Source organism: Pecten maximus, chromosome 11, assembly GCF_902652985.1.
Source record: "Pecten maximus chromosome 11, xPecMax1.1, whole genome shotgun sequence".
Classification (NCBI taxonomy): domain Eukaryota; kingdom Metazoa; phylum Mollusca; class Bivalvia; order Pectinida; family Pectinidae; genus Pecten; species Pecten maximus.
The window spans coordinates 14,166,423-14,185,119 of record NC_047025.1 but is presented as its reverse complement, the minus strand read 5'-3'; the positions used below and the strand labels follow the sequence as shown (position 1 = coordinate 14,185,119).

Sequence of the window (18,697 nt, the reverse complement as noted above, 5' to 3'; positions counted from 1 at the left end):
CGTCTAGCCAGACTCATCTTCCGTTTAGGTTTCTCATCCATTGTTGTAGTAATATTTCCCAATCACCCTACCGGTACAGTATTAGAATGTCCACGGATCTACAGTGTCTAGCCAACACCTCTATTGGAGTTAAAGCCTTTATCAGCCCGATAATAAATTATGTTTTATATACAAGCAAACAGTTATGTTTTTCTGACAGGATAATATCTCTACATTAGCATATGACTGCTTGTTGCTGCTGATCTGGATGTGATATGAAAATAAGTCAATCACAAATCAACCACAAGGCAGCGGCATGTCTGTCACTAGATAGAGATGGCATCACACTTGATTTGATGGTCAGTTCTCCAGACGGTCAGTTCTCTGGACGTCCACATACACTGAAAATCACATGTTACCTTTCCAGTTAAATATCACACTAGCTGATCATCTTCCAGCGGCTCCACTAACAGGTCATTCAAATACTTCCCCAACAGGATTAAGCATGTATACGTATATATGTAGGTAACATTTTCGTGTTATGCAGAATTTAAATTAAATTTCTCAAGTGAAAGGCCATTTATTCCGTCGTATAAAATGTCTCTGTGCAAAGATTCAATAAACAGTGTCCATCACCACGACAACAAACAGGCAGACTAGCCTTTGTGTTGAACTCATAATCCTAAAACGATTTTTAATGTAGAATCAAACCCCTAGACATTCTGCCGATCAAAACATAACAGAATTTATAAATCCGCCCAATCTCAATACTATTCTGTTGATGCCTCACTGCCAATCACACATATTATCCTTTTTGACACCATTTCATGTCCAACTGTCCAGCACAATAACAGCTTTATAAGCTGATAAGCTTTTGATGCCTATATCATAATCACAGGTAGATAGAGGCAGATATATGGACCATGCCTTGTTGCATAAGCTATTCAAGCATATCAGATCAGAGGTGGTATCTTCCTGAGTTAGTGAGAGTCTATTGAACTGTGCACGTTGTCAAGTAATGGATAAAATACTCAATGGTAGCTCTACTCACAATCTATACCCACCCACCATGTCGGCTTTACTAAGCATTCATCAAGTTTGAGATCATATCATGAAAATTAAAAACACTGCCAAATATAACAGTAGAATTAAAACAACTATTATAAATAATGTTTATTAAATCAGAGCAGAACAATTTTTTTTATCATAAATCAATTTCCAAATTAAGATTAAAAGTTTTAGTTAATGATAATTAAGCTGACTAAACAGGCCAATAACGTAAAATTAGCCTATAGGTAGAAAATGAATTTGTCCATTTGGACATTAACAAGGTGGTTATAGAGACCAGAGTGGACTATGTAGTAAAAGTTGACCAACCGTGATATGGATCACACTAATAAATGGCCTATCTAGAGGGAATTCCGACTTAGTGGCCCATACTTCACACATCACCCAAGGAAAATTATCATCACATCAATTCTCAGTACAGAATGAATACAAACAAATTCGCGAACAACAGCAACAGGTAAGTCCAATCACCAAATAATGTACTGAATTAAGTAGCCAGAAATCATTGATTACATATTTTGATGATTCCATGGTAACATAACATTGTGAATTTATTGGCAGTACATGTATATCATTCATTATATTGTTATTCCAAGAATAACAAAAAAATCAAATGAAAATTTCTGTATATATGCTATATTATGAACCTTGACATCAATTGTCTTAAGATTTCTTGGCCTTGACCTTTATCTAACTCCTTGACCTTGACCTTGCAGCAGTTTCTTTCTTAAAGTTTATGGTAACCTGAAGTCTTGTATTCCTAAACATAATAAAATTATGCTAATAATGTCAAGCGCATATTTATTGAAGAATTAATGATTTGAAAAATATTGCAAAAATTGAATTTCTTACTCTGATGCAATAGGTTTGATGATCAAAGAAGACACTGCCAGATCATATTGATCAAGGGAACATAACTCAGTATATCCTTGAAGTAGGAACTCTTCCAAGAGATGATGTCAATCCCCTTAACATATTTAAGAGGATGACTGTCTAGAAAATAAGAGGCTCAAACGGGATTCAGAATTATAATATTTGCATTATTCTATATTTATGCTACCTTTGACCTTGAGTAGCTATGGCACAATGAAACATTCACCTTGAGGCTCTTCTGCATTCATCCCCCACCCCCAATATCCTTCTGCCATTCATTCACCTGTATAGTGTAACAGGGTACCCATATACATGCATACATGGCTTAGCAATTCTCTTCTGTTAGATATTTTTTGTATTTATCCGTCATAAAATCAATATAATCCTACTTTATTTCCACTAGGACTTGACAGATTCGAGACATAATGGAAAAAACAATGATTTCAGGAAATTGAGAAGCACATGTATCATTAATGATAGGGTGACTGTACCCACATCTGTGTAAAGGACCTAATACATCTTATAAGTTGATTTCCTTTATCAACGCTCCTTTTCCCCCAGTGAATGACTTCCATAACGAACATCACTCATTTCAGAATGAAATATTTACTCAATATTCAAAATCCTCTGCTGGCTGATCACATATATTACTGCTACTTAAAGAGATTCTGTAACATCCTGTTCATATGGGAACTTTTTTTTTTTTTTTTTGTTTAACATCCTATAAACAGCCAGGGTCATTTAAGGACATGCCAGGTTTTGGAGGTGGAGGAAAGCTGGAGTACCCAGAGAAAAACCACCAGCCTACAGTCAGTACCTGGCAACTGCCCCACATAGGTTTCGAACTTGCAACCCAGAGGTGGAGGGCTAGTGATAAAGTGTAGGGACACCTTAACCACTCGGCCACCACACCCCCGGACATATGGGTACACAAATTGTAATAGATGTAGCAGCACAGACTTAAAGTAATTCTGTCTGACTTCTTGGATTTTCAATGACCATTAGGCAGATGACATTTATATAAATGTTAATAAAAAACAAATCATGTTACATTTGAAACTGAAACAGGTGACCTTTTCATATAGTCAGGTTTTTTTCTATATTATGTGACAGATTGCCTTCTAAGGTAGGTCTGAATGTAATTATTCTTTAGAAAATCTCAGACTGAAAAATAATGCAATAAATTTTGTTTAGATTACAAAACAGCCCCTTCACCCAGACCCCACCCCAACCCGGACCCCAACCCCACCCCAACAGCTCCACCCAACCCCACCCCAACTAATCCCCCCTGAACAAGAGTGTATGGAGTCCAGTATGTGAGCTTACTTAAATTACAACCAGGAATACAGATTTAATACCATAACACTTCTAAAATAAATATTGACCGGACCGGATGACTGGAATCAGGTACAATTGAACTGACGAGGTTGTACCAGTCCATCGCCATCAACGGCTGAATTAATATACTGCTCTATCGATAAAAGTCCCATTAATATAATGCTATCAATTGTTTCATATTGTATATATGTTGCTATGGCAACACAAATGCTTTGTAAAGTAATAGAACACGACTTGATGCTGTTTTATTACAACTCATTAAAGCACGGTATCGGGACAGATTAATCAATTCTTCAATAACTCCCGATCTAATTTTTATTATCATTTCATTTCTCTTCAATCCTGGATATTACATTTCATGTCAGACTTTATTAATATCATCAACATTCTACCTGTGTGTTGGGAGATTTTCAAAACAGGACGGACATTTCAAAGCGTTTAGAAAGCAGCATTCAAATTTAAATCACCAATGGATTTCATTTACAAAGGTCAGGATTAAAAGTCCGTTGATGGATAGATACACCAGATCCAATTTCTCCCTTTCATATAAAAGGCAATTATGATATAAACACATTTATATTCCAACATGTTTTCATTAGGTGATTTGTAAGCCTGTTTATAGAATGGTACCTAGATTATGACAGTCTGGTACGATCATTATAACACAGCTTAGTTCATCCCCACCACATTTTAACAGTCACATGGGTCAGTAGATGTGTAAAGAATTTCAATATTACCATATTGTATTATGACCCATGCCTGGTAATAAGCCCACTCAAAAACAAAACAGCTTCTGATGCCTAAATAGTAGGATTAAAACACTGTCAAACATTATAAAGATTAGTTTTGTATATTGCACCATCATTGTTTTACATTTTACACCTGTACAAAGGTGAATAAAAGTTTGGTAAGGGCAATAACTCTATAGAAAAATGCAATTTTATTTGGACCGAAAATTTGTTAATCATCAATTGATTTATTATGTTTAGTGGCCCATAGTGGATTAAGAGTCACAAGGATTAATTTTGAGCTTGATACAAAGACAGTGTCCACAAATAATGACAGATTCTGAATTTATAGTGCTATCACACCGAAATGCCACCACAACTGGACAGTAATATCATCCTGTCAATGGGCAAATTTTAACTAGCCCTTACAGCCACCTCTAAAATTGAATATTGAACAGAAGTCATACAGTTAGAACTAATTTGATAGACTGTTGTTTGCCTAGGCCATGGGAGAGAAACCTAAAGTTTTCCTCAAGAGTCAGAATGCTCAACTAAAGGCCAAAAGTGAGGCAGTATCAAAGGAAACAATATGTAGAAAATGCTGATAAGAAGGAAGAGATAAGATCCCAATAGTCACCTCTTACTAATCATCCAATGAGAGCAGCAGGTACATTTATTATGCCCTAACCTGCAGGGCAGATGTCACATGAAATGTCAAGACAACTGTGAAATCTACATGTGTATCATTTGTAAAAAATAAATGCATGTAAAAAGATCAGAAACTATAAGTGAAATAGAAAAGAATATAAGCCTTGGACCATTGGTAGATTGGCCGTTGTCACAGGTAGCCTTAAAGATATGACATTCAGCAAATTCACCAAACCTATCATACATAATATAAATCTTCTCTGTGTAATATTGACAAATGTCAGCATTTGATATAGCTGTAATAAATGCTTCAAAATTTATTAGATTTTGATTGTGTCATCGAAATATACAGCAAGCAGATTCGACTGCAATATCTGGCCGTTACATGTCGGTAAACACTCTTGTAACAGTTGTGTGTCATGATAAGGAAACTTAAACCATACACTCGATGATCTGCTGACAACAACAAAACAAAACAAAATTTCACCTACAAATCCCGACATAATTACTGTTGTTGTTTTTTTATTTGCTCAGTAAAAACCTCAACCATTTCAAAAAGTTCGATGCAATGCTTACAAATAGTTGGCTTATTTTTCTGAAATTAGCAGGCCCTATGGACCACTTTAAGTTAGATCTTATATTAAATAGCAAGCGTTGTTTACTTCAGTATAAATACCATACATTATGATTTTAATGAGGAGAGAATATTCCAACAATGAAGTTGATGTTTAGCATACGTTTCCTATATTGCATTTTAAGTTTATCAGGTTTAAATGCTCAAGGTCCTTTTTTTTAATTTCCCTAAAAATATTCTGATAAATCAGTGTAGAAGTTTAACCATACATGTAACACATATAAACTCCATTATACACTTCAGATAAATTTCTGTATTTATCCAGTGATGTTAGAGTTTGTCTACTCTTGTTGACTTCTTGCAGGTTAAATACGGTCATTTTTGTCCCCTTTTTCAAGTCCCAAAAGGAATTTTATTAATAACACCTGATACAGGAAGGTTCTCCATTAAATAACTGTCAGTAAAATCCTTTGTACTGGTGTTGATGTTTGTATACCAGTGTTTATCCTAGATAAAAGTACAGGTAACCAGACAATACCTGATGTAGAAAACGATGACAAAAATTCCCATTCATTATTTTTGTTATTTACTTTCAAAAGAAACTGGTTGATCTGCCGTTTAATCTAATGTTACAATAATACAGTGAAACTGTCAACCTTGTTACATGACATTTTGGTCAGGTAAAACCTTTCTAATCCGACACATTGTGTGACCGGATATTGTGGTCATGTAAAATCTGTCGAAGCTGTGAGGTTCCTGACATTTTGGTCAGGTAAAACCTGTCTAATCTGACACCTTGTGTGACCTGACATTTTGGTCAGGTAAAACCTGTCTAATTTGATACCCTGTCAGCTCTGACATTTTGGTCAAGTAAAACCTGTCTAATCCGACACCTTGTGTGACCTGATATTGTGGATATGTAAAACCTGTCTAAGCTGACCCTGTGTGGTTCCTGACATTTTGGTAAGGTAAAACCTGTCTAATTTGATACCCTGTCAGCTCCGACATTTTGGTCAAGTAAAACCTGTCTAATCTGACACCTTGTGTGACCTGACATTTTGGTCAGGTAAAACCTGTCTAATCTGACACCTTGTGTGACCTGACATTTTGGTCAGGTAAAACCTGTCTAATTTGATACCCTGTCAGATCTGACATTTTGGTCAGATTAACCTGTGTAATCTGACACCTGTGGGACACACTATATTGATCGAATTAACTTAATAAATCATACATGTAGAACCTATATATATATATTTACATGTAACAACATTATGGTCAAATTATACAAGATGTCTGAATATACAGGTCTACCTTTAGAAATGGGATTACATCATGAACTATTAGAGCGCTGTCCTGAGTACTTGTGAGTAAGATTTAAGACAAAATTCTGCTTTGAGGTAAATCAGCAAGTTAATACATACCTGCTACAGTCGTCACAAGAAATGCCTATCAATGGAAGGGAGATAACTCCTCCACCTTTCTCAAACCAAATCTTACTTTGAGTTCAACAAATTCATGAACAGTTTTATCAAGTTCCTGCTCACAGATAAAATATGCTCTATGCTAATCCAGACAAATAAATGGGCAGATAAGAAAGGCAACATTAAATAGATTCCATTGAATCCAACTTAACTGAGGAAAATTTGAAATATATACATTTATTTACATGTATGTATAAGAAAAATAAATGCAGCTATAGCATAAAAAGAACAATGATATCTGAAAGCGGCATAATAACAGCTTTTGCACATTGGAAAATTGGTGGGAGAAAATATTTTAAATTGTTTCTTGAATAATAGATGCTACTTTAAAGTAGGACAAATACTTTCATTTCACATAGGGTTCAAATTAACACAATGCATTGTGGTAAAATACAACTTAAATTATTGGAAAGGTCACCAGAATTGATGACAAGCATGTACTACTTGAAAAGTACATAAAGAATTGATGACACTTTTGAAAGGAACACAAAAATTGATGACACATTCAACAGGTACACAGATATGCATTGCTGATACTTATTTTAATCTAAATAACTAATTATATAAAGCAAATAAATAAGAAATATCGCTTTTTATTATAATAGAAAATAAATAGACAGAAATATACTTGAATATATATTTAGAAATATATATAAATATTCATGAGTGTTAAATGCTATACTGTACATGTACTACATGTATCCGGGTATTAGTGGTGTTTCCTTGTTCTGTAATAGTATGGGTGAATTAAGGCCCAAATGCACTGATCTACCCTATGACTCAATAGAGTGTCGCTAGGCTGGCCAAGGAAAATCACAAATGCGGATATTACTATATATCTCGTCTGAAATCTTAAACAAAACTTCAACAAATGCATTGTAAACTACACCATAAATATTTAAATGTTCAAACAATTATTTTTATACTTCAGCAAACATATTGTTTTATACCGTCTGTCGCTTTGATTTAAAGATTTATTCAAAAACAATTCCCCAAAAAGATTATTATTGTTTAAATGCACATAAAAATAGCCATGAAACTCCTTTAAAGAAGATGAGGTCATGCTTGAGGTCAAAGGATCAAATTTCCAATCAATATATTCATTTGGAGGCCGTTCAAGGGTGTAGAACCACAATAATATAATCATTGAATTTTGAAGTATGATGTGACCAAATTCAGAGAAAAAAGTTCTGTGAAAATACAAAGAATATATAATAGATAAGTTTCTTTTTCGTTAATTCATTAGACCAGCAGTTCAGGGGAGACCACCCCTGCTGTCCCATGTACCTGGTTGGTATGTGAAATGTCAGGTGTCAGTCAGTCAGTATAATGAAAATTTCTGTCATATCTCTATTCTAATCTTATAATAAACATTTATATATTTAAAGTTAGATCAATCAGGACCACACAATATACAGCTACGTAGTAAATGATTTATTTAAATTTCAAAATCAAGACGATTTCAATTTAGACTCAATGAAAAAATTTGGCTGGATTCTTTGCCAAGATCTATAGGTGCCGTTTGTGCATTTATCGGTTAACAAATGGAATATTGTGTCATCACAACCTACCACACCTACACACCCAAAACAGACAGTCACACAGACGATTTATTTTACAATAAAATACTGATATTAATTCTGTCAAAAAACAATAATTTTTAACAATTATAATCAGACAATTTCAGATAAATGTCCAATGCAGAAAACAAAATCCGTGAAAGTTTTTTGTCAGGAGATCTGTTTAAAAAAAAAATTCATAGAGAAAATTTCAAAATGCATGATCCTTCAAAAACACAAAAAAAAACAAAAAAACAAAAAAACAACAACAAAAAACTTTTCCAGTTAAGATTGATACAGTAAATATTGAAATGACACAATATGAGTTAATCATTAGTTTTACCTTAATCACTGAACTTATATAAAGTCTATATACATGTACCTACTAGAGATGTCACCACAGTCTACAACTCTTTGGTACATCAGAAACAAAATTTACCATAAGGCCTGTAGAATAATGAAGACCTATTGAAAAACGATCTATCTCAAGATTTAATGATTTCGATATGTAAATACTTGAAAGTAGTGGAGTACTGCAGTCAAGAGGTAACGCAAATAGAACCAGAGAGCAATAGGGGTTCTGTATAACACATTAGGAGGGAAGACACTTGTTACAAGGTCAAAACCAAGTCTTTTTTAAGTTCAACCAGGACCGTTTTCATTTTTACGGTCCGAACTGTTTGACCATTTTGACCTTCCTATAAGAATTCTTCCTTTAAGAAATAAGGACGGACCTAGTGATTTCACTTTCTGATGAGCCTTAACACTTTCAACTCCTAGGCAGTGTATTGATACCTGAAAGTCTTGTCACATAATGCCCTATATATTTTACATTTTAAAAATTGACAAACTGGTTCATTCCCAGAAATGAACAAGCCCCATCAGTAACATACTGGATACCTAGGACAGGTACTAGGCATAGATTAGGGTAGCTAGGGAATCCGTCTAATTAACCTCAGGTGATATGATCTCAGGTATGTGGTTTGATCCCATGAGGTGGTTTGTGTATTTTAAGACATGTACTGACAAGGTTGTGTCCTTGTGTCAATTTCTCTGCATGACTGCAATAGGCTTCCTGTTTACTATTCAGTGAGGTAGCCACCATCTACTACAGAGTGACCCGGCCTTAAAATGACCCTGGCTGATAACAGGGGCAATAAACACAGTAAAAATGTTCATGGCCAATGAATTAAGGGAAAAAAAGGGAAGCTTGCAATGGGAATATAGTTTTAAGGACACATATTCGAAGACTGGTCTAGCTCTACGCGATATATAATCTGAAATAATCTTGAATGGTGTTGAAAATCAACATACATGACTGGTCTATGTCATTGTGATATTGATATTTGAGCTCACTTGTTGGTCTATCCCATGATGTAAAAAATAAATCCTTAATACTATGAGCCTAGCTTATCTTAGCATTTGTCCTTAATCCTACAGGACTTGAATGCAGGTTCAAAGCAGTTCATCAGGTAGCGCTTGGCTCTGTGGGATGTCGGCTACAAGTGTCCAGTATTACGACCAGGATTCTCCCACTACGGGGTTTTTTTATTAGGAAAGATAAGACATGTTCACACTCTCAAGTTTTTATTGTTAAAAAACATGTTTGGTGCACCTGTATGACAATATCAATCAATATATATAATACCTGGTATTTTTGTATTAGTCATGATAAAGATTTTCACGATGAACATTCATGTGCTCACCAGCGCAAACACCTCAGACATATTTCATATATGTACCATAATCCATAAGGGCATTCTAATAATTGTTGGGTTTTTTTTGCTCTATTTTTTAAGAAAACTATTCCGCGTAAATATAATCTTATCCTTACATAATACCATATTTACAAAGCAATAAGCCCATGTCTGGAAATAAGTCAATCCATTTTTATTGTTGTAAAGTAAAATCGTAACAAATTCTGTTTTATTTTCCTGGAATAAAAATCCTACTTTTGAGTTAAATTAGATGGTAATATAAAGTAATTATCACAGTTTTCCATTGTACTGTATATGTTACTTCAGGGTGGTTGGGTAGCACAGTGGTAACACACTTGCCTTTCCACCTAGGAAACTGGGGTTTGATTCCCGATCGGATACGAACATGTATGGGGTCCCTGCCGGACAAAGCCAGATTTCCCCTGGTTCTCCGGTTTCCTCCCCAGTGAGACCCCTCACACACTTCCATCTTGGCCAACAAGAGAGATTAATAGAAGTTGACATAAAGTTTACATGTTAATGAAGGGATCTGTAGGCGGTTGTAGGGGGACAAAGGATATGTGGGGGATTGTACGGAGATGAGGGATCTGTATGGGGTTGTAGGGGGATGAGGGATCTGTATGGGGTTGTAGGGGGATGAGGGATCTGTATGGGGTTGTAGGGGGATGAGGGATCTGTATGGGGTTGTAGGGGGATGAGGGATCTGTATGGGGTTGTAGGGGGATGAGGGATCTGTATGGGGTTGTAGGGGGATGAGGGATCTGTAGGGGGTTGTAGGGGGATGAGGGATCTGTATGGGGTTGTACGGAGATGAGGGATCTGTAGGGGGTTGTAGGGGGATGAGGGATCTGTAGGGGGTTGTACGGAGATGAGGGATCTGTATGGGGTTGTACGGAGATGAGGGAACTGTATGGGGTTGTAGGGGGATGAGGTGTCTGTATGGGGACAAGGGACCTGTAGGGGTTAGAGGGGGATGAGGGATCTGTAGGGGGTTGTAGGGGGATGAGGGATCTGTAGGGGGTTGTACGGAGATGAGGGATCTGTATGGGGTTGTACGGAGATGAGGGAACTGTATGGGGTTGTAGGGGGATGAGGGGTCTGTATGGGGACAAGGGATCTGTAGGGGGTTGTAGGGGGATGAGGGATCTGTATGGGGTTGTACGGAGATGAGGGACCTGTAGGGGTTAGAGGGGGATGAGGTGTCTGTATGGGGACAAGGGACCTGTAGGGGTTAGAGGGGGATGAGGTGTCTGTATGGGGACAAGGGACCTGTAGGGGTTAGAGGGGGATGAGGGATCTGTATGGGGTTGTAGGGGGATGAGGGATCTGTATGGGGTTGTAGGGGGATGAGGTGTCTGTATATGGGGACAAGGGACCTGTAGGGGTTAGAGGGGGATGAGGGATCTGTAGGGGGTTGTAGGAGGATGAGGGGTCTGAATGGGGACAAGAGATCTGTAGGGGGTTGTAGGGGATGAGGAATCTGTATGGGGACAAGGGGTCTGTAGGGAGTTGTAGGGAGATGAGGGGTACATCTGTAGGGAAACGAGGATCTGTAGGAAAATTGGTATATATTGTGTGACCTAACATTGAAAGAACAAACAATTAAAACTGTATCACTATATATCCGTGGGAATAAGTCGTAATCTAACCTAAATTTCAGACCCATGTTTGTTTGTATGTAAATACTACACCTTATATCTGCCTGTGTTAACTCCATTGACTGACCATGGCACATATCTCTATACAAACACAACGTTATCGATTAAAGCACCAACTCCCCTGCCAGTCATTATAGTAGTGAAGCATTTAATTCAATGTGTTTTTCAACAAATTCTGTATCAGGGTATATCACTGTACCTGTAAATCAGAGTTAAAACCAGCTAATTATTTCTACAGGGAAATGTACCATAATTACAGGTGTGTTTGTGTATGTTAACGAGAGGTAACTACAGGTGCAAGCCTATACAGGTGTTTATAATTGACATAAAACAATATAAACGACACAGGGTGAGGTGCCAGAGTTTTTTGTTTTTTTTTATAAACCTAGACAGCTTTAAACAACGTAACATGACCATTACCCACATAGTACCCACTGTAGTAGGGTACAAGTTTAAAACACATTTTAACCGGTGTCTTATTTGACAGCAGATAAAACAGGTAAAATCATTATCTTTCAAGGCCAAACAAGATCATTCTTGTATTATTGGAAACCTTTTTTTTTCCTTTGAAAAAAAATTAATGAAAAATAAAATATTTAAAGAGAACAGATTTTAGTTTAGCTTTTCTGAAACTTTGAGTCAAAAAAATACAAATTAACAAGTCAAAGTACTATATTTAAAACAGACACCTTTTTTGCCTAAATGCATGGCCTAAACAATTAATATGTCTTCATTTTTTAATACATTCACTTTAGCTGTTGGCGTACTTGGGATTTGTCATGCAAATCTGAGGCAACAACCAGCTATCTGATCAGTGTCAAGTAAAATAAAGGGAAAAGTAATAGTGAGTAAAAGGAATGACACTGTGGAAAACTTTTTGTTTTATGTACAACCTGGCTGTGACAGAGAATTTTATCACGGTTTCACGTTGAAAGCGAATGAGAGGTCTTACTCTGACTTTAGGATTTAAATTGGGAGCATCTGGAGAAATTTTCCTATGGATTAGAAAGTGACAGGCCAATACTTTATCATGTCCGATTAAGGAATTAAAACCCTCACACCAACTGACCATCTGTGCCCTGCAGGTAGGGCGTAAGAATTGTACCTGCTGCCCCCATTGCATGATCGTAAGAGGTGACTAAATTTGGGATCTTATCTTTTCTCTTCTTTCTTAACAGCTTTCTTCTTCCTAATGTCTCCCTTGACAATGCCTCACTTTTGGCCTTTAGTTGAGCGTTCGCCCCTATGAGGAAGGCTTTGGGTTCTGTCTCCTAGCCGAGACAAACCTGAGTCTTAAAAATGGTAGTTGCTACTCCTGCTTAGCGCTCAGCATACTTGGCGTGGGACGACTGGTTAGCCCTGCATTATCAGTATAATGTGACCGGGTGGGGTGTCCTGCTTGGTGTCTTCGGCAGTATGCTTCAGTGAGGTAGCACTATAAATTGGCAAAAGTTCCGGCCTATCACAGGGAGACTTAAAACGAACATACCGCAGCCTCCCAAAACACACATACGCACTCGCCACACGCATGCATGTCGCACGCACGGGAGGCCGTCCTTAAATTACCTTAGCTGTTAATAGAACGTTAAACAAATAAAACCAAACCAACTGACCATTTAAAAAAAAACTCTTGTCTAACTTACAAACAACAACAGCTCATTAAACAGAGAAACCTTATCACAGGGTCCAAGGAATATACAGGTATAGGTGACAGGTTGAACTGATTTTTAATCAAACAGATTACCATTCATTAATCACGTGTGTGGACCTATAAATACACAAGGCTCGCGTAGGGAACACCACAGAGGTTTGGTCTGGTATTGTTTTGCGAGCATGTCCTATCAGAAGCTATTTATGGACGGTACCACAGAGGTGAAATCGAAAAAAGCATGAGGGGGTCGGTATTAAACCACTGTTACGGACATTTAATCATCCCAATCTATGCCCTACTGGAACCTGTGGCATACTTTCTCCAGTAACTTTTTGATAAGTTTTAAAGTTTCCAAATATTTATCTAAGTCTTGTTGCCAACATCTTGGTGTACCATGTTACAATCCCAGTGATACTGATTCCTTACAATCAAATCGGTCAGAGTTGAAACCTAGTTGATTAAGTGTTGATATAACGTCACACATTCAGATTTAAAAGTTTACAATCCTTTATAACTGTTTTTGTTTACATAAGGTGCCTTTGTCTGAGCTGTTCTGTCTGTTCATAGATAATCAAGTTTATCGCCCAGTTTTCAATGGTTCTGTGTACTTTATCAAACATGTTTGTTCACATTATTTGGAAACAAGAACCTTATTTACTGACAGCCCACAACTTCTAACTTCCGAAATCATTAGAAATGTTTAACTCTAAAAGGGCTTCTATCCTGTGCTCAAAGCCCTGTTTAAATCTATAAAAAATCGCTATTATAAAGAAATAATTCTGAAACTAGCTCTTGGTAGCATTTCAATGACTTTTCCAATGAATTTTTTAAAGGTAAGCCCAATATGATCACAAAATTATGCAAATTTATACAACCTTTGCAGTTTTTATTTCAATTTAAATATTTATATTGATTCTCGTTTCTTAATATTACCCAGTTACTTGTTGATTATCTGTCAGACTGTCTTCTAGCACAAGTTGTACGTCATTAATTTTCATGATGTTTGCAAGAATTAATGAATTTTATACACATATATGACCTAGAGAAAATTCAATCACCAAAAAAATCTTTTGTAAGTTATTTTTTTTTTAAATATCATACCATGTAACTCTTAAACTGGTAGTAGAATTTTCATTATCTAAACCTTGTGAATATTTATTACATGTTTTTCTGATTTGTTTATTTTGATCAGCATGACATATACTTATCAACAATACATATCTGACTCTCATAATAAAAACACTACATTAATACAGTCATGATCTTAATCTGAAAATCTTAGAAGAAAAATACCTCCTTTATCCGCTTAGCGGATTAGTTCATGCGTAAAGGCTAAAAGCACGGCTCATTATACCCGGATCTGGTGTCGCGTTTTATACGATAAAGTAACAATGTCAATATGGCTGCCTGAATATAAACACTTAACTCTGATTGAACGTGAAATTGGGCTTATGTACCTTTAAAGTGAAAGGTAAAAGGCCCATAATTAGCTGTGTTCGACCGAGTAAGAGCTGTAATCGGGAGTTTTATTTGAATGTGTTAAGAGTCTTATAGTACTACTCTAACCTCAGATGTACATCGGATTACAAATCTAGACCATAAAAATACATAATTGAGATTCACTTTATGGCCCTCCTGATGAGAAATATATCTTAAACAAGCTTTATAGATCTGACTTATCAAGCCTTGAACAGAATGCTTTCTATATTGAGGAAAATAAAAAAAAAAAATCTGTTGACAAAATATGTGACACACATGAACAACTCGGTTATAAAAATTCATTTTAATATAATTATAAAATACTATATTATGTGAATATAAGGATTCAAATCTCATGGAAATGAGATATACTCATGTAAATATACCGTATAAATAAAAATGGTAATTTAATTGCCATCTTATACAGGAACAACATTTTAATCTTTGGTATTGTTTGATTACACCATAGATATATATCTGTCCGAAAATATACTGAATAGGTCTGCAATCTAACAAAAGACTAATTTTACATTGAGCTTGTAATTAGCCTAATTAATTAATATTAATTGGCAAGAGCTCCCATATATATCAATATTGATGTACTTTATATACTCGGCATAACAAAACGACATGTCGTTTGTTGACGGTGTAGCTGTCAATGCATAACTCATCTAATATCTTACCTGTTTTTCTTTCAGATTTTCGCCTGGTGCCAATGCTGCCAAACGAGATTTATTCTTCATCTCGACCGTACTGCCTGCTCGTCCCCGTGTAGCCACTGAAGGCCTGGGAGATTTTGGTTTCTCCATTTTCTGATATGTTTAAACTCCTTTTGTGAACATATTCCGGTGTGACTTGTTAGTAAACGTACTCGTTAATAATTAACACCTCTCGTGCTGAACGCACATGGTCGCCATCTTGTTTACGGAGTTACCTTGGAGGCGATGAACCCGCGCTGAAAGGGGCCCGCCTTCGGGTCACCTAATTGGCTGTTTCAGGTGTTAGAGGCGGGCGTATGATTATGTCTGTAAAATATATATGACCATATTAGTGTTCGCGTGCAAATTGAATTACCGTAAAGTAGTGTAATACAAATGGTGACATTGTATGTTTTAAAAATGTATCAAAATAAATTGTTATCGACAAATATATCTTATGATATGTTTTATAACAAACCATCATTAACGGTTAATTGGTGTTTGAAACTGAATAAAAGCAACTTTGTTGGAAAGTGAAACTTGGATGATCCTTTTTCACGAAAAGTTATATGTATTTTATATGTGTGTGTCCTTGGTTGTAGGGAAACGGATTGGGAAAAGCTGTACAACTTTTGCCCAGTCCCTCTGTTAGAAGACAATAAAATCTGTTTAAATCAAATAAGATAGCAGAGACATATATATGTCTCTGCTATTACATTATTATGTACTTATGGTTTAGTATATTTACAGAAAAGGTGTCATTTATTAAGTGCTACCAAATCATCTTATTTTCAAATTGTTAGAATAATCTGATTATAATATGATACTTTTTTTATCATGACCTGCTCAGCTCGCCCCGAAAAAAAATATTGAAATAATCGGATATTTCAATACTTTTGAGATGAGTTTTAAAGACGAAAACCTTTTACGGGGATGACATCATAAAATAATTGGTTTGTTTGGTTTGTTTTTGTTTAACGTCCTATTAACAGCCAGGGTCATTTAAGGACGTGCCAGGTTTTGGCGGTGGAGGAAAGCCGGAGTACCCGGAGAAAAACCACCGGCCTACGGTCAGTACCTGGCAACTGCCCCACGTAGGTTTCGAACTCGCAACCCAGAGGTGGAGGGCTAGTGTTAAAGTGTCGGTACACCTTAACATAATACTAATAACTCAAATGTTATGAAGTTTAATAAACTGATATTGTAAAGAACACTATTTCACTTGATGGACTCTTTGAAACACCCCATTCACCCTTGATTTTGAAAGGCTATATATGCTGACACTGCCATCTTCAAAATGTAGAATCATTTAGTGTGTGTATATGAGGATTTGTTTACGATTTAGTGGGATAGATTATATAAACGTATAGTAGAAATGGTACCCATGTGTGCTCATACAGCTAGACTGTAATATATTCTCAGGTCCCTGTGATACAGCTAGACTGTAATAACTTCTCATGTCCCTGTAATACAGCTAGACTGTAATAACTTCTCATGTCCCTGTAATACAGCTAGACTGTAATAACTTCTCATGTCCCTGTGATAAAGCTAGACTGTAATAACTTCTCAGGTCCCTGTGATACAGCTAGACTGTAATAACTTCTCAGGTCCCTGTGATACAGCTAGACTGTACAAGTTCTCAGGTCCCTGTGACACAGCTAGACTGTAATAACTTCTCAGGTCCCTGTGATACAGCTAGACTGTAACAACTTCTCAGGTCCCTGTGATACAGCTAGACTGTAACAACTTCTCAGGTCCCTGTGATACAGCTAGACTGTAACAACTTCTCAGGTCCCTGTAATACAGTTAGACTGTACAACTTCTCAGGTCCCTGTGATACAGTTAGACTGTAATAACTTCTCAGGTCCCTGTGATACAGCTAGACTGTAACAACTTCTCAGGTCTCTGTGATACAGCTAGACTGTAATAAATTCTCAGGTCCCTGTGATACAGCTAGACTGTAATAACTTCTCAGGTCCCTGTGACACAGTTAGACTGTAACAACTTCTCAGGTCCCTGTGATACAGCTAGACTGTAGCAACTTCTCAGGTCCCTGTGATACACATACACTGTAACAACTTCTCAGGTCCCTGTGATACAGTTAGACTGTAACGACTTCTCGGGTCCCTGTGATACACTTAGACTGGTCACTGTGGTCAAAACCAAGGATCGATACGTTACTGGTAAAACGCATACCCTGCAAAGCAAGACGCAATGCGGTTTTTTTTTAACTTAAAAGCCCTGGTTTATTAGATTTTTTTGTGCTCGTTTTACTTAAACAAATACGAAATAAATAATTGCATTTACTGTTATTTCACTCCTACTATCAACTAAACGTAGATAGATTGGACAAATGATCTTTTTAATGATAGTAACCGTGTAAATGGTAATAAGTTACGTACCAACCGCCTATATAAAAATGAAATTAGTACAAATTTTTATGTTAAAAATATTAGAAATAGATCACACAGAAGAATTTTATCTAATTTAGAAGTGGTGCTCTGCCATTAGCTATAGAAACGGGTAGATACGCCAGGCCAATAATTCCTTTACAAGAAAGGAAATGTATATATTGTACATCAAATCATGTTGAGGATGAAACTCACTTTTTTATTGATTGCGATTTTTACTCTGACTTGAGACTTTTAGTTTTTAATAAAGCAGAAGCTAATTTACAGAATTAACAGCAAAGATAAATTAATATTTCTTATGAAAGAAGATAATTTGCAAAAAGATGTCGCCAGGTTATTGTTTGATATGTACCAAAGAAGACAAAACTTTTTATCAATAAGTCTTAATATTAATTGACTCTCAAGATTTTACTGTAGTAGTGTCTCATAAGCCAAATATGGCTGGGTTTTGATGCATTTTAACGTTTTAATGAAATGATGCTTGTATTTTATGTATCAATACGTGACACTCTAATAAACGTATCTGAATCTGGTTAAACGCATACCCTGCAAAGCAAGACGCAATGCGTTTTTTTTTTAAACTTAAAAGTCCTGGTTTATTAGATTTTTTTGTGCTCGTTTTACTTAAACAAATACGAAATAAATAATTGCATTTACTGTTATTTCACTCCGACTATCAACTAAAGGCAGAGACATATATATATATATGTATATATGTCTCTGCTAAAGGTAATAGTATTTGATCTGCTGTGTTTTGCGAAGAAAGTAAACTTGTATGAATGATTTATATAAGTTGATTTTATTGTTTCGCAATTGTTGTAAAATAAATGAAAT

The 18,697-nt window shown here is 36.1% G+C and overlaps 1 protein-coding gene and 1 long non-coding RNA gene across 2 annotated transcripts in view; one reads left to right on the top strand and one right to left on the bottom strand.

Moving 5' to 3' along the window:
* LOC117338050 (dynein heavy chain 5, axonemal-like) overlaps window positions 1-15,582 on the bottom strand; it is a 102,736-nt gene extending 87,154 nt beyond the window's left edge. Inside the window, 1 exon segment of the mRNA XM_033899216.1 lies at window positions 15,438-15,582. Within this exon segment, the coding sequence (XP_033755107.1) occupies window positions 15,438-15,563 (126 nt within the window). The 5' untranslated portion in view covers window positions 15,564-15,582.
* On the top strand, window positions 1,307-15,985 carry LOC117338051. The gene is made up of 2 exons (XR_004534953.1): window positions 1,307-1,504; window positions 15,453-15,985. It is a non-coding gene; the product is annotated as an uncharacterized LOC117338051 (long non-coding RNA).
* Window positions 15,986-18,697: the final 2,712 nt, after the last annotated feature.